The sequence below is a fragment of the Muntiacus reevesi genome, chromosome 3 (genome assembly GCF_963930625.1).
Source record: "Muntiacus reevesi chromosome 3, mMunRee1.1, whole genome shotgun sequence".
In the NCBI taxonomy this organism is placed as follows: domain Eukaryota; kingdom Metazoa; phylum Chordata; class Mammalia; order Artiodactyla; family Cervidae; genus Muntiacus; species Muntiacus reevesi.
Window position 1 is genome coordinate 8,390,757 of NC_089251.1, and position 15,882 is coordinate 8,406,638.

General features: G+C 47.2%; 1 protein-coding gene across 1 annotated transcript in view; it reads right to left on the reverse strand.

Moving 5' to 3' along the window:
- Positions 1-2,377: 2,377 nt before the first annotated feature.
- Positions 2,378-15,882, reverse strand: part of GARNL3 (GTPase activating Rap/RanGAP domain like 3) — a 112,837-nt gene continuing 99,332 nt past the window's right edge. Inside the window, exons 23-28 of the mRNA XM_065927129.1 lie at positions 10,955-11,062; positions 9,699-9,817; positions 7,448-7,586; positions 6,255-6,470; positions 4,685-4,811; positions 2,378-2,798 (exon numbers count right to left, since the gene is read on the reverse strand). Coding sequence (XP_065783201.1) covers positions 2,621-2,798; positions 4,685-4,811; positions 6,255-6,470; positions 7,448-7,586; positions 9,699-9,817; positions 10,955-11,062 — 887 coding nt within the window. The 3' untranslated portion in view covers positions 2,378-2,620. The remainder of the gene's footprint in view (positions 2,799-4,684; positions 4,812-6,254; positions 6,471-7,447; positions 7,587-9,698; positions 9,818-10,954; positions 11,063-15,882) is intronic.

Here is a 15,882-nt window from a genome sequence, read left to right on the forward strand (position 1 = left end):
CTACTCCAAAGCCTTTGACTGTGTGGATCACAATAAACTGGAAAATTCTGAAGGAGATGGGAATACCAGACCACCTGACCTGCCTCTTGAGAAACCTGTATGTAGGTCAGGAAGCAAAAGTTAGAACTGGACATGGAACAACAGACTGGTTCCAAATAGGAAAAGGAGTACATCAAGGCTGTATATTGTCACCCTGTTTACTTATATGCAGAGTACATCATAAGAAATGCTGGCCTGGAAGAAGCACAAGCTGGAATCAAGATTGCCAGGAAAAATATCAATAACCTCAGATATACAGATGACACCACCCTTACGGCAGAAAGTGAAGAGGAACTAAAAAGCCTCTTGATGAAAGTGAAAGAGGAAGAGTGAAAAAGTTGGCTTAAAGCTCAACATTCAAAAAACTAAGATCATGGCATCTAGTCCCATCACTTCATGGGAAATAGATGGGGAGACAGTGGAAACAGTGTCAGACTTTATTTTTCTGGGCTCCAAAATCACTGCAGATGATGACTGCACCATGAAATTAAAAGACGCTTACTCCTTGGAAGGAAAGTTATGACCAACCTAGATAGCATATTAAAAAGCAGAGACATTACTTTGCCAACAAAGGTCCGTCTGGTTAAGGCTATGTTTTTTCCAGTGGTCATGTATGGATGTGAGAGTTGGACTGTGAAGAAAGCTGAGCGTCAAATAACTGATGCTTTTGAACTGTGGTGTTAGAGAAGATTCTTGAGAGTCCCTTGGACTGCAAGGAGATCCTGAAGAAGGAATTCATAGGGCCTGGACTCCATCTCAGGCCTGTCTGTGCTGATCGTGCTCGGCCACCTCTCCAGTGGACTCTGAACTCTCTGCTTAGTGCCTGTGGGAACGACAATGGAAAGATAAGACCCCCTCCGGACAGGGGAACCTTGAAGATCATATCCAGGTTACTCATTACCTAAGAGAAAACAGACACTAATCACCCCTGCCTCCGGACACTGTCTATCAAAATGTAAGCACAGGCTTATCGGTTATTAACTGGTTAGAATGTAACTGCGGGCTTACTGATTATTGACTGTTTGAACACATAACACGTGAATGATGGGGTTATTGTAGTTGTATTTACCCTTCCTTTGTTTATGTAAGTCTCAAGGGAATTGGGGTAGTGGGTTTGGACACGTACACATCATACACATGGGGTATAAAAGATTTTCACAAATGCTGGTCGGGGTCCTTGGCTAAGAAGAGACTCTGCCTTGGGCCCGCCGGTGTAATAAACTGCACTCCACTATCTGCATTGTCCTTCTGAGTGAGTCTGTTTCCCGGAAAGCGTGGCTATAACAATCCAACCAGTCCATCCTGAAGGAGATTAGTCCTGGGTGTTCATTGGAAGGACTGATGCTGAAGCTGAAACTCCAATACTTTGGCCACCTCATGTGAAGAGTTGACTCATTGGAAAAGACCCTGATACTGGGAGGGATTGGGGGCAGGAAGAGAAGGGGACGACAGAGGATGAGATGACTGGATGGCATCACAAACTTGATGGGCATGAGTTTGAGTAAACTCCGGGATTTTGTGATGGACAGGGAGGCCTGGTGTGCTGCGATTCATGGGGTCTCAAAGAGTTGGACACGACTGAGTGACTGAACTAACTAACTATAGGCAAGACGAGATATAATAAAATGGAATCTGTTAGACTAAAGCCAAAAGTAAGTTAGCTTCTTTACACAGATTAAAAAGTTTACAATGTCAGTGAAACTCAGTTTTCCTCCTTTGATCTCCCCTGGCTAGAGACTAATATCTCACTGTTTCCTTCGAACTTGGCCAAACTCACATTTTTTCTCACTTTGAGGATGGAGCAACAGAAGGTGGATACATGATAAGAGGAAGGATACTCATTTGATTCATGTGAGAGAGCAAAGCAGGCCAGAACAGGAGGAGGGAATTTGAGAATGATAATTTTGAGGATGAAGTGTAACTGTTTCTTGGTTGTATGATTTCACAGTAACAATAAAACAAAACAAAATCTTGAGACTCTTAACAGGCTCCTATACCTTATTATTTTTTTGTGAGACACAAGGAGAGAGAAGTAGGAGTTTCTAAGATCTAAAAATTCAGCTTTTCTCAAAAGTCTATAGGCAGCAACACAGCTGGTTCCAATCACAGTGAACTGAAACAGCAACAGGGGCCAGAGGTGCAGAAAGAAAACTTATTTATAATAAATTTTTAAAGTAATGACTTTTCTTTATATCAATAAAAGAAACATATTATGTGACAGAACTGTAATGAAAAAATAACTTTTCCATCTAAGTATATAAAATAAATATAAGAGAAGGTTGCAGTAAATAAGAATGAATATTTTTGATTTATTCAAAGTTTCAATCTAAAACCTCAATGAAATCTACCACCTTTATTACAAGGGGACTGATGGTTCCTGAACAGAAAGAAATAAAGGTCAAGAAAGATGGCACCGGACATTGGAGAGTGACCCAAACAGGCCGAGGGCGCAGAAGGTTTGGTCCAATAGATCACGGACAGGCTAACAGCCACATTTTGTTGAGAAATGATGTCAGAACTGGCTAAAGAGTATAAACTTCTGTAAGAAAATTAAAGATGGCAAACTCGATTGGGACTCTGTTTACTTCAAGTCAATAATGTCTTCATCCGAGAAAGCAGTGAGCTGAAAGGGGCAGCTGCCCCAGACAGGGCTGCCTTCTTGCTCGGCCACAGGATCTGGGTCGGAGCTGGTCGACTGGTAACGCCCATTGGGATTGGCTTCGGAAGTGGAAGGACTTTCCAGGGAGCTCGATGTGATCCTAGAGGAGAAAAGTCACTGTGAACAGATCCTGGGGCGCACCACTGAGCTGGCTACTCCGTTTCCTGCTCCCCTAAATTCGAAAGCCTGTCTTTCCCACCCCCCACTATTATGAGGGAGAGGTGGGCATGTGCAGGAGTGATGCCCACCCCAACAGAGCTTGTGTTCTGCAGGCAGACTATCCGATCTCCTGGGTTGTTATGGGTTTTAAGGCCACTTATATGAGATACCTAGAATAGTCAAATTCATGGAGTCAGAAAGTACATTGGTAGATGCCAGGGGCCGGGGTAGGGGAATGGGGTGGACAGATGGGGAGTTAGTGGTTAATGGGGACAGAGTTGCAGTTTAGGAACGTGAAACATTCAGGAGATGGATGGTGGTGAAAGTTGCACAACAATGTGAATGTACTTGGTGCTGCTGAACTGTACAATTTAATGTGTTTAAAATAGTAGGTTTTATATTATCTGACTTTTATCACCATAAAAAAGAAAAAAAAAATGGAAAAAAGAAAGGTCAGTGGTGACACATATGTGTTTGTGAGGCAAATTGGGATAAACCCTCCCCTGGCTCCCCATGGCCAGAGGACAAGGCTCAAACACCTGACCACAGGCCCACAGTCCCCGCCCTGCTGACCCCTCTGGCCTCCTCCCAGCCCACCATTGCCCTGTATTTTCTCCTGAACTCAGGATGCTCACTCTCTTGACACCTGCAAAACCAGTTTGACCAAATTCAGGGAGTTCCTTTGTTCACCAAGGACTCACGTAGCCTTTAAAGGCCATGGTCCAGTCTCTGGTTGTTCTTGACCTCACCTCCTTGTCTGTGCTCAAGCTGACCCACTCTCTTCCTTCTCTCTCTCTTCAGGGCTTTTGCCCCTGCTGGTTCTGCTGCCAGAAGGGCTGTTTCCCCGGCTCCTTCTCATTCAGATCTCAGATCCATGCCACTTCCTCCAAAAAGCCTTCCTTGACTCCCAGCCCCCACCTCAAGAAGACCTTCTATCCACCCCACCCCCGTCACTTTGTGTTAAACTTCCTTGCAGTGCTGGTCACTAATGGAAGTGACAGCAATTGCTTACTTTTTCACAGGTTTATTGTCTGTTTCTCCACACTAAAATATAAAGTCCATGAGGGCAGGGGCCTGGTCACATGGTAGGAGCTCAGTGAAAGTGTGGGATTAAAGCCTGAGTGAGTGCCTTCCTCTCCGGGCCAGGCTAATGGTTGCTTGATTTATGAGACTTGGCTCAGCCTTTCCTGATGTTTGGGAACCCCATACCCCAAGCGTGGAATGGATGGCACACCTCATTCTTCTGTATCGCCTGCTGCCTTGGAATATTATAATTCTCTGTAATTCTGGGGAAGGCTGGCCTTCCCCACCAGCCTGTGAGCCCCTGAAGTTCAGCTCCATGTCCCCAGCCCAGTGCCAGGTGCTCTAAGAATGTGTGTTGCATGAATGAATGGAGCCTGGACACATGCCCCCTTGGTCTCCACAGAGAAGCAGGCAAGGTGTTTTATGAGGGACACAGAGAATCTCAGGGGACAAATCAGTGGGATTCAATAAATATTCATAGATGTGTGATACTGAATGGCCATCCAGAAAGGATCTACCGGAAGTACTGGAGAACACTTTTGTTTTAAAAGAGTCTCTGTCAATTTGGTCTCTGTCAAAAGAAGTCTCAGTGTATTTCAGTGTGCATTTGTTGGGTTGCTAGTGAGGTTGCCCCTTTGCCTGGGCCCCTTCCTGGCAAGCTGTGTTCTCTGGGGGTCCTCAGAGAGGAGGTGGCCACTGATCCTCTGCTGTGGCTGGCCCATGCACCGTCAGCAGAAGGGGCTTTGTGGCTGTCCTATGACTTGAGGGGCCACCACCCTGAGCAGGGGCCATGTCCCTCTTTACCTGTCACTGCTAGTGGACCTCACTGTCCCTGGCTTGGGGCCTCCTTGGTTTTCTTCCAGCCGCTTCCGGGCCTTTGACTTGGACTTCAGTGCTCCTTCTGACCTGGAACCACCGTCATCAGCGAGGCCTGGATGGCAGGGGAGAATCACAGGTCAGAGGGTCATTACCATCAGACTGCCAACAGATAGGAAATGCCCTTTTTCTCCTGGTTGGGTATTGGTACATTACAGGAATGGAGGCAGCAAGAACGATGATAAAAGTCTGTATTTTTAAATAATTGATTTTCTTGTTGTCTTGTTGGTAGAAGGTCTTTCGTTTCTGATTAGAATGAATATATGTGTTGGGAAAAAATGACTCAAGAATTTAATGAAGGAAAGAAAATCTACAGTCCTACCACTGGAAACTGTAATGCGCCAACTCTGAGGTCCAATTTCTGAAAAGCACAGTGGTTTATACAACAATAGTTGGCAAGATCAAGCTTTCTTAGGGAATAGTGGGTTAAAAATAGCAATACATACATTTGAAAAGCTCAGTGAAAGGGGACAACTTCAAGAGCCAACTGACTTTGCCAGTGTCAAGGTGGCCCTGTCAGGGGGTTTGAATCCCCTTCTCCAGTTGGTCAGGAAACTTGAGCAGAGGACAGGCATGTGTTCTTGTAGTTTTACACCATGCAGATGCCAATTCAAGTTTTAAACCAGTTCTTATTGGTTTGCCATAACGCCTCCATTTTTCCTCATTTTGTTTTCACAACTGAACAAAAGCCTTTACAACAGTCTAGCCTCTTCACGGTTATCAGGGTGCTCTCTGTGTCTCTGGCCTGGTCTCTCACCTGTGAACTGAGAGGAGGGCAGAGCAGGGACCTGGCATCACTCCCATCCCTACAGACCTGCCCCCTGGCCCAGGGGCTTCGAGAAGGGATGACTGAACTGCACCACAAATATGCAAAAAAGGGAACAAAAATATGCAGAAAATCCCACACAGATTTACATTTTGGATATACAAGTATAAAATGTTATCTGAGAGCTGCGGGCTATAAGCCCTTCTAGACACTTTTCTAGGATCACACCTATTTAGATTACTTATATTTAAAAAATTATCAGACTAGACTGTTTTACAAATTGCCTCCCTCCCTGCCCTTCATGTGGTTTGCACACTTTCTATACCAATAAATCTCGATTGACACATCATTGTTATTGAGTAGACTGTATAGTATTCCTTGGAGTGGGTGCAAGTTTATAATTTCTTTTTAAATGCCTTATGATAGGGCTCTTTGCATTTGAGGATAATTAATATCCACAAATGGGCTTCCCAAGTGGCACAGTGGTAAAGAAACCCCCCTGCCAACGCAGGAGACACAGGTTTAATCCTGGGTGGGAAGATCCCCTGGGGGAGGAAACGGCAGCCTGCTCCAGTATTTTTACCTGGAAAATTCCATGGACACAGGAGCCTGGTGGGCTACAGTCCATGGGGTCACAAAGAGTCAGACATGACTAAACACAACCAATATGTGCAGATAAAATCAGCGGGTATCTTTACAAACATCACAAACACGAGATTGGACAGCCATTACCCAGCAGCTCCCTGCGGGTCCTGCTGGCTATTTCTTTGATCTCCATGCGGGACAGGGACAAGGAGTGAGTGACGGGAATGGCCGCGATGCCGATGCCGATGGATGTAGGTGGGGTGATGACCTTGGAGACTAAGGGCGATTTCAGAGGCCGCTCGATGCTTCTGCCCACCAGGTTTCTGAGTGGAATCTTGTACAGATTTTTGGACTGAATTTCACCTGAAATAAGGGTTCGAAAAGAACATTAGAACTTTAAGAAGAGCTCATGTTATTCATGAGAGAACATTTCCTGGTTCCTCAACATAATTAGCAAGAAAGAAGAATTCATGTCACAGGCTGACACCCCCCCCCCCCCCCAAGTTTCATTAGGAGCAATAAAGTGGTGGCACCCTCCGGCTCTGTCTTCTAACGGCATCCTGTTCATGGGTAAACGGGACAAAATGCACCCACTCCTGGTTATGCGTGGGCAGGAGGAAGGAGGAGACAAGAAAGGCACAGCTGTCCTGCTCAGGAGCTCCGAGCTCTCCTGGCAGCAAGCCATAAAGTCGACTCATGTGGTGAGAAGTTAGCAAAAGCACGAGGCAGTAACCACAGCAAAGGTCTGCGGGGTTCAAGGGTGAAGCCAGAGTAATGTGCTGAGTAATGTGTGGGTTTTATGATGATATTCTTTTAGCTATGAAATCCTATTATATCCTTAACATTCTTGAAGGGAAGATAACTTGCTGGGGCCAACTGCAGTCTCTCTAACCCTCAACTTCCTTCTCCCCTTTGAAACAAGTGTTTTCATAACGGGAATTTTTTGGGGGTGGGGATTATCACAAGGTTTCTTAAGAATGCAGCCACACTGCAAGTGTTTTTGTGGCTTCAAATAGTGGGTTCCTTCAGCAGTAATCACATGTCAGTATTTGACAATGAATTAGAGGGGCTTCCCTGGTGACTCAGATAGCAAAGAATCTGCCGGTAGTGTAGGAGACTTGGGTTCAATCCCTAGGTCAGGAAGATCCCCTGGAGACAGGAATGGCAACCCACTCCAGTATTCTTGCCTGGAGAATTCCATGGACAGAGAAGCCTGGCAGGCTATGGTCTATGGGGTTGCAAAGAGTCGGAGATGAGTAAGCTGCTAACACTTTCACCTTTCAGAGAAATCAGAACGGATCAAAAATGTCTATTATAAGAGAGTAAAAACTGGACTTCACCTTCCCCCAGGGAAGAAGGAAACACTGGAGTATCTCGGCCTGGGGGTGTCTGAGGAGAATTGTGGGCACTGGCCCCCCGGGAGCTGCCTCCGGACGAGACCTCATTCGCCGATGCGGTTGCTGTGAAGTAGATATCCGACTGGGGAGAAAAGAAGGCGTTACTGAGCTGTGTCGTTTTGAGGGCCCTGCACCCACCGGCCCTCCTGTCATCACTGCACAGACCCCCAGCTGTCCCTCGGCGTCTGAGGTGCAGGAGGGAGCGGGGAGGCGGCTGCCAGCTCTGGGCTGAGAGGCTCCTGAGAGCTCAGGTCTCCTACTTATCCACTTGTTGACACACATAGAAAAGAGTCAATTTCCCACATGCCTTCCACAAATACAGACACAATACACTTCCCTGACAGGGAGCTTGGGCACCAGAGGTTAGGACTGGGGAAGGTTTGGAATCTAGTCGGGTCTGTCCCGAGTGGGGATGTGGGTCCTCACTCACGATTCAGCAAATACTCAAGCCCACCCGCGATGGCCGGCTTTGGGGCAAGCGCGCTGGCGTATGGGGGCGGCTCGTGTGGACTCAGGGCGCTGAGTTTCAGGGGTCTTGCAAGCTGGCTGCTAAACATAGCCATTATTCAACTTGTATTAAAGAAACAAAGGAACTAAATATCAAAATTCAACCATTCCTCATTATTTAACTACATTGATAATTCTCCATACTCTTGAGGTAATTTATACAAACAGTGTCTGTGTATGTGTTGGGGTGGAGATTGTGTAATAGTGGCTCCTAATGCCGTAGGCTGAGGTGTCACATGGGAAGCTTGAGATCAATCATGGGGGGACTATTTACACTGCGGAAATCAGCAAATGCTATAAATCAGAGGTTGATTTGTTGTTTTGTTGATGGTGTAGACTTAAAGTGATGGAGAAAACATTAATAATGAAGATTAAAATTAAAAGTATGTTGTCCAGTGCTGAAATTGAAAGACGTTTTAGTTTAATGATTTGTATGAGGGTGAAAACTAGTTTAATAGATCACATGTCAGATTTAATGAGAACAAACTTGGAAACAGAATGAACAGGTTGAGATATAATTCCAACTGTAAAACTGTGGTTGAACTGCAGCCAGGGGTTGGCTATGGATAAAGGAAAATCAGTGAAAATTAAAAGAGTGGGACACGACTGAGCAACTAATTCTTGCTTCTTCTTAGTGAAAACAGAAGTGTTTTATGAGAGCCAATTGGCTAAATGGACTCTGAGGTAAAAAGCACTGTATATTTTACTATTAGTTACAAATTGCAAGCTATTTATATTTTTATAATCAGTAACATTTTAAATTTCTGAAGTTTTTAATGAGAGGCTTGCTCTACAAGGTTGCGCTGGCTTCAGCTGTGCAGCAGTGGGAACTGGCCGCAGGCGAGCACACGGCCCCTCCTTCTCCAGCCTTCCTCCCAGCCCGCCCCAGCCCACCCCTCTAGGCCGTCACAGCACCAGGCTGAGCTCCCTGTGTCATACAGAACTTCCCACTAGCTATCTGTTTGACACATGCTAATGTGTCTATTTCAATGCTACTCTCTCAATTCATCCTCCCCTCACCTTCCTCCTCTGTGTACACAAGTCTGTTCTCTATGTCTGCAGTGTGGGGGTGGGGATACACAGCCTCCCACCACCAAATGGGATGCACGTTAGGATGGAGCCCCAGCCGACCTGGCAGAGCCACGGAGAGGGTATGGGGCCGACCCGGAGGAGGGAACCAGAACAAGACCCAGTGGGTTATGCAGCTGCGGTACAAGACACCTGGGAAGATCTTCGTTCCTGCATCCCTCGGTTTTGCTCACATTGTCACTAGACATGAATCCGTCCATCAGTCATAGTATGCGGGACACAAGTTGAAACTGAAGACAGCAGCAAAGGAAGAAAGCACTATCTCAAGCTCTTAACTGTTCTGGCCTCGAACTGTCCTTCTGTGACCAGCGACGCAGGCTCACATGGAGGATTTCCGTTTTCGGCTGAGCGCTTCTCTCCTGCTACCACCAGCAGCGATGACTCTTGAGGGCTAAGGAGGGGTGTTTTGCAGCCCAAGGTGTTTTGAACCCACACAGGAAAATTCAACCCAGGACTGTTTCCATCTTTTTCATCTCAACACATGTGTGGTGTTGTCATCATCAGTCTCGCCATGAATGTATCCTCGCCCACCAGAGACCTCATGGTTCTGGGGGTGCCCGAAGCCCCTCAGGCAGAAATAAACCACAGCTATACTCACCCTGGAGGCCACGAGCTGCAGCTGAGGCACGACGGCCGTGTGGACCAGGTTCCCGTTCACCACCAGGCGGATCTCCATGGAGTCAGTGGTGAAGGCCAGCAGGTAGGGGAATGCACAGACTGCAAGGCAACGGGGCATCAGCGCCCAGCCAGGACTGCGGCTGGGGAGCTGCTGGGACCCTCTCACACCCACCTTGCTTCTCTGGCAGCGCCCAGCTCTCCCCTTTCTCCGCTGTGTCTCTTCTTCCTTCGGGGCGCGTGTCCCCTAGTTCTAGGAGAGCCTCCCTCAGCCACCGAGCGCCTGCCCGTGGAGGAGTGCGCTGTCCCGGCTTCTCCCTGGGCTTTTCCCCCACTGCGGTCCCCCACCTGATCTTCCGGGGCGCACTGCCCATCCGGGTCCTGGAGACCTTCCCCCTGTAGTCCAGACACGCCCTCTCCTGCCCAGGAACCATTCCCTGTTCCTGTTCTCCTGGTTTCACCTGTGCCTCTTCGCACCGCACCCACGCCTCTAGCCTTGACCTGTCCAGTGGGCGCCCAGTGCTGTGGTTCAGACCTGAGACCCATTTCTAACCCTCCCCTCTCTGTCTTAGTGTAACTAATCTGCACCCAAGCCGACCCAGTCTTCCCAGTACCTGGCTCCATCCCTCTGCTCTTCAGTTAAAACTCTATCATGTTTACCTATCAACAAATGCTTCTACTTTGAGGACAAAAATGTTAACATATGTGGCTCTGATCTGACTCGTCAGGCAGATTGCCCAGCTGTGGATCCTGAACCACAGAAACGAGCACCACCATTCACGTCCTGACGTTTCAGTGGTAGGTCAAGTACCAGACTTTCTGTGACTCAGACTTTCAAGCTTCAGAATGTGTGAGATGGATGCTGAGTGCACGGTGCTTCCCTCCCAAGTCACTCAAAGGTTAAAGGCTGGAGATTTTGTTCTCAAATTTTAGAAATCAGAAAGCGAGGCCCAGAAATGAAAGGGTACTGCAACATACCCAAGTACTGAAAACTGATATTTAATTGCTTGCAAAGGCTCACATCCTCAGGCACTGAGGCGACCTGGGAGGAACAGTGGGAGACAATAGTCCCCATAAGGGAGCAAAACGAAAGACAGTTAAAGAAAAAGAAGCCTGTTTGTACTCATTACACTCAGAAAATTCATGGAAAATTTAGCGGTAAGCCAGCGCTTACGTAACATGGAACAGTTCAGACGTGTCTTTCTGGGGGAAGACCATGATGTCAAAAGGTTTCCTTACCAATCGCACAGGGAGCCTGGTTCCAACAGAACTGGAAATCTGACGCAGAGGGTTGAACCAAAAAAGAGCCACCATTAAATGGGCAAACCTTTTTGTAGATGCAACTGTCTGCAATGAAACAACAGCAACTTATTTTTGTTAGAGATGACACTCAGGCAACTGTAATCAGATAAATGAGACACAGGCCACAAGAAGAGCATCCTATCTACCTGTTCTTTCTGAAAGCCAGCACAACCACTGCCATGCTGCCAGATTCTCAGGGGCAGGAGCCAGGGTAATACCTCTGCCACATGTCGTCATAGCTGCCATTTTTGGAGAATTTACTATATGTCAGGCGCTGAGCTTTAAAACATTTTTCCCTTTAACCTGTACAAACTTATGAAGTATATGCTATTACTACACTCATTTTGCAGATGAGAGAATCGAGGCAAGGGGCAGTGAAGCAGCTTGTCCACGGCCTCACAAGTCCTGCATGGGGGACAGCACTGGCTGGTTTGCAGACAAGAAGGGGCACTCGATGGCACCCCTGGGTGGAGGAAGCTCTCCTACAGGGGGTCAAGCCCTGAACCTCACTCAGCAGGACATGTGGGGGGGGGCCTGTACAATCCCTACAACATTTTATAATGAAAACTTAAAGCCATGTGCCTGTATTACCTTTGTGAGCCTTAGCCAGCATGAGAGTAAGGCCAGGTTAATTCAATTATCAGGTTCTTGGCCTGCTCTGAGCTCTAAGGTGGTTCAGAACCTCGTAGAGTGAAAAAGTTCACCAAGAAACCAGTTCAGTTCAGTCATTCAGTTGTGTTCGACTCTTTGTGACCCCATTGACTGCAGCACACCAGGCTTCCCTGTCCATCGCCAACTCCCGGAGTTTACTCAAACTCATGTCCATTGAGTCAGTGATGCCATCCAACCATCTCATCCTCTGTTGTCCCCTTCTCCTGCCTTCAATCTTTCCCAGCATCAGAGTCTTTTCAAATGAGTCAGTTTGTTGCATCAGGTGGCCAAAGGATTGGAGTTTCAGCTTCAGCATCAGTCCTTCCAATGAATATTCAGGACTGATTTCCTTTAGGATTGACTGGCTAAAAATCCTTGCAGTCTGAAGGACTCTCAAGAGTCTTCTCCAACACCACAGTTCAAAAGCATCAATTCTTCAACTTCAAAAGCTCTCAACTTTCTTTATGGTTCAACTCGCACATCCGTACAAATGGAAAAACCAAGGCCCCTTTTATTCCAAAGCCTGTCATGTTTTAGCCATGCAAACTAGTTTTTAAATTATTTTTTAAAACAGCTTTATTGAGATATAATTTATATACCATAAACTCATCCATTTTAAGCATTCAAATCAATGACCTGTAGTCTGTTTTATAGAGTAGAATAACATCACCACAATCTGATTTGATAACATTTTCATCACCCTAATGAGAAACCTCAGGCACATGAAGCAGTCTCTCCCTGTTCCTGGTGACAGAGGACAGCTGTGGCCCCTCCGTGAGAGGGGAGAGGTCACAGACCCCGAGCTGCCGCGGAGGCCTGCAGTGTGGGGCCAGGCTGGGGCGGTGGCCGCGCCCGTCGGAAGCCCTGCCCTGTCTACCCCTTTTGGAGCGTCCTGCAGGCTCAGGGGCTCCTTTTGATGCGACCTCTGTGCCTTGTAAAGCAGTTTCCTTATGCTGTTTTATCATCCTTCTTCTAACAAATGAGTTATTAGGAGAGAAATTCTTATCAGGGTCAGTTTTTGTTTTTGCTACAGTGGACTCACTAGGGGAGGAAAAGAAGCTTCACTCTAAAGGACCTTGCTGAGAAAACAAGTGCCCACGAAGGATGCCCAGGTCTCCCAGCAGCGCCCCCCACCTGCTGTGCCCACCCGAGGTCGGCTCACCCCTCTGCCCTCTGTATAATTTCCCCTTCTCCAGTGGATCTTTCCCAACAGCCTTACGCATGCTGTTTATTCTGTGTTTTAGAAAACGAAACCCTGTGCCCTCTCTTCCTCCTCTAGCTGCTACAACCTTCCTTACTCTTTTCCTTTAAAGCAAAATTCTTTGAAAGGCTTGTGTGGACTCCCCAGCTCCACTTCCTCTTTCCCAAGCTCTCCTGACCTGTGCAATTAGACTTTTGTCCCAGTCCCTGCCTGGCTCAGAGGGCATCACGCAGGCCTGGAGGAGGCGACTGGACTGCAGTCCAGAGGTCCTGTCTCCCCCTTTTCCAATGGGATCTGCCCCAGGGAAGCAGAGGGGTCTCCCTCCCAGTAACGAGAGCTGGTGGTCTCAGACCAGCAGGTCTCTAATTTCAAAAAGAAGTAAAGAGTGTTTCTTGAACTCCAGAGCTTGCAGCCTATTCACACCCATGCAGGGCACCCATGCATGGCTGGCCCCAGAAGGGCGAGCTCACGGCATCCCTGGTAGTGCCTTCCACTGTTGTGTCTCCAGAGCCTGACACGGGCTGGCACAGAGGCCGTCCTTTGTAGTTAACAGGGCCCTGAATGGGGGTGCAGGGGACAGGAGTCTAAGAAAGTCACTGCCCCGGAAGCAGCTCAGTCTATGACCTTCTCTCCTTTGACCGTCCCCATGCACCTGATGAAGAACGGTATGTGGATTTTAGTTTTAAAGCAAATTTCTCTGAAGAAAAGTTCCTTTCGGCATGTACATTTTTAACTTAGCTGAGAGAAAAATTTATAGAAAACTCTGGGTTTCTGGAAGTTATATTTTAGAAAGAAGCAGACATAAAATTCAGCTTCAAACTCGGGGAGAACAATCTCCTTCCACAGCTCCTGGTTGCAAAGGGCCTTTCCTGTGCAGGTGTCAGTGACCAGGACAAGAACGGGGACTAAGATACGCAGACGGGTGTGCACTGTGTGGGGGACGAGTTACAGAAGTCAGCTGGTCACTGGGAGAAACCAGCTCATTCCCTGGATCCCCAGGTACCTGCCAACCTGCCGGGAGAAAGAGGGAGATGAAACTGAAAGCCAGATGCCTGACCCAAAGCAACGGGAGGAAGTGGCGAGGTCTGGGGAGACTGAGTCAGGTCTGCAGAACTCCTGGGATTGCCAAGGCCTGACTCATGTGAGGTCAGAGATCATCTTCTGATGGCCGGTGGGTCTGTGAGAACAGATACATGCTGATCACAACCTGAGATGAAACCAGGGCCTGCAGCCAGGAGGTAATCAAAGCCCGAGGAGGTGGAACTTTTAAGGGGCTCCAGGAGCCAGAGGCCCAGTGTGGGACCACCCCCTCAAATCCCATCCCCAACCTCAGCACTGCCTGCTGACTCGGCTTCTAATTTTGTGTAGAGAGCTTGCTATCCACATTGTTTCCATGCCCCTCTTTCATTTTGGGACTCACGTTCACAGTCTAAAACCTGCTCTCTTTCTGTTTTTCTTTACCACCTAAAATCACCCCCAGTTGAGCAGCTGGAAGAAAGAAGTATTAATATCTATATCAATTTTTAAAGCCATAAGTTTTTCAAATAGGTTTTTCAATAAAGTAAAAAGACCACACTTTAAAGAGATGAACATCCTACAGAAGTGACCACACACAGGTGCCCTCCTACTCTGCTTGTCCCTGGAGACCTGGGGCAGAGGGTGACAGCAAGGCCCTCCGAGCGTTGGCAGCTAGGCAGCAAGGGTCCATGCTGGAGCACATGGCCTGTTGCTGTCACCCTATGTGTGGCCCTTCTCATCAGATGGGCCAGAAAGACCTGCTGTTTTGAGGAGAGTTTTGACAGACCTGTAGATGAAATATCCTAAAAGAGCGATTTATTGGTGAAGTTGTTTGCTGATTCCTCATAAATCTCGAATTTTGAAAGAGGAAGTTTACCCAATAAATTTCTCTATGGAAAATTACCATTCTTACTAATCAAAGATTAATTAATCAATGTATCTTCCCCGTGTGCTATAACCAGCATCACCACTCAAAACTGATACAATTCTAGGCCGAAAAAAAGGTTTTATTTCGTTAGACTGCATAGCCTGAGTCCAAGAAAATATCTCACTACCTTTAGCTTTAAGAAGATCCTTTTTTATTGTGGTATCACATTAGCTTTTGAAAAGCTGCAAATCCTTAAATCCTATTTGATATCTTTGGTCTGCCTGAAACCCATCTGCCACCTGACCCAAACTAATCCAGCTGAGGCCAGGCATGCCAGGCTGAGGCTGATTTCATTAACATCTGAGAAATAGCGAAAAGGGGAAGAGTAACTGTCGGGACACTGGAGTCAAGAGGGCCCCAAATGTCACGAGAACCTGGGCTCCGCCGTGTGTAGCTGCACAATCTTGAGAAAGTTCGTTCACCGCTCAGATGCCTTATCTCCAGATGACAGACAGTAACAGAAACTGGTTTTTTTTTGGCTCCAAAATCACTGCAGATGGTGACTGCAGTCATGAAATTAAGACGTTTGCTCCTTGGAAGAAAAGCTATGACCAACCTAGATAGCATATTAAAAAGCAGAGACATTACTTTACCAACAAAGGTCCGTCTAGTCAAAGCTATGGTTTTTCCAGTAGTCATGTATGGATGTGAGAGCTGGACTATAAAGAAAGCTAAGTGCCGAAGAATTTATGCTTTTGAACTGTGGTGCTGGAGAAGACTCTTGAGAATCCCTTGGACAGCAAGGAGATCAAACCAGTCAGTCCTGAAGGACATCAGTCCTGAATATTCATTGGAAGGACTGATGCTGAAGCTGAAGCTCCAATCCTTTGGCTACCTGATGCGAAGAACTGACTCGTTAGAAAAGACCCTGATGCTGGGAAATATTGAAGGTGGGAGGAGAAGGGGACGACAGAGGATGAGATGGTTGGATGACATCACTGACGGGATGGACATGAGTTTGAGTAAGCTCCGGGAGTTGGTGATGGACAGGGAAGCCTGGCGTGCTGCAGTCCATGGGGTCAAAAAGAGCCAGACGTGACTGAGCAACTGAATTGAACTGAACAGAAA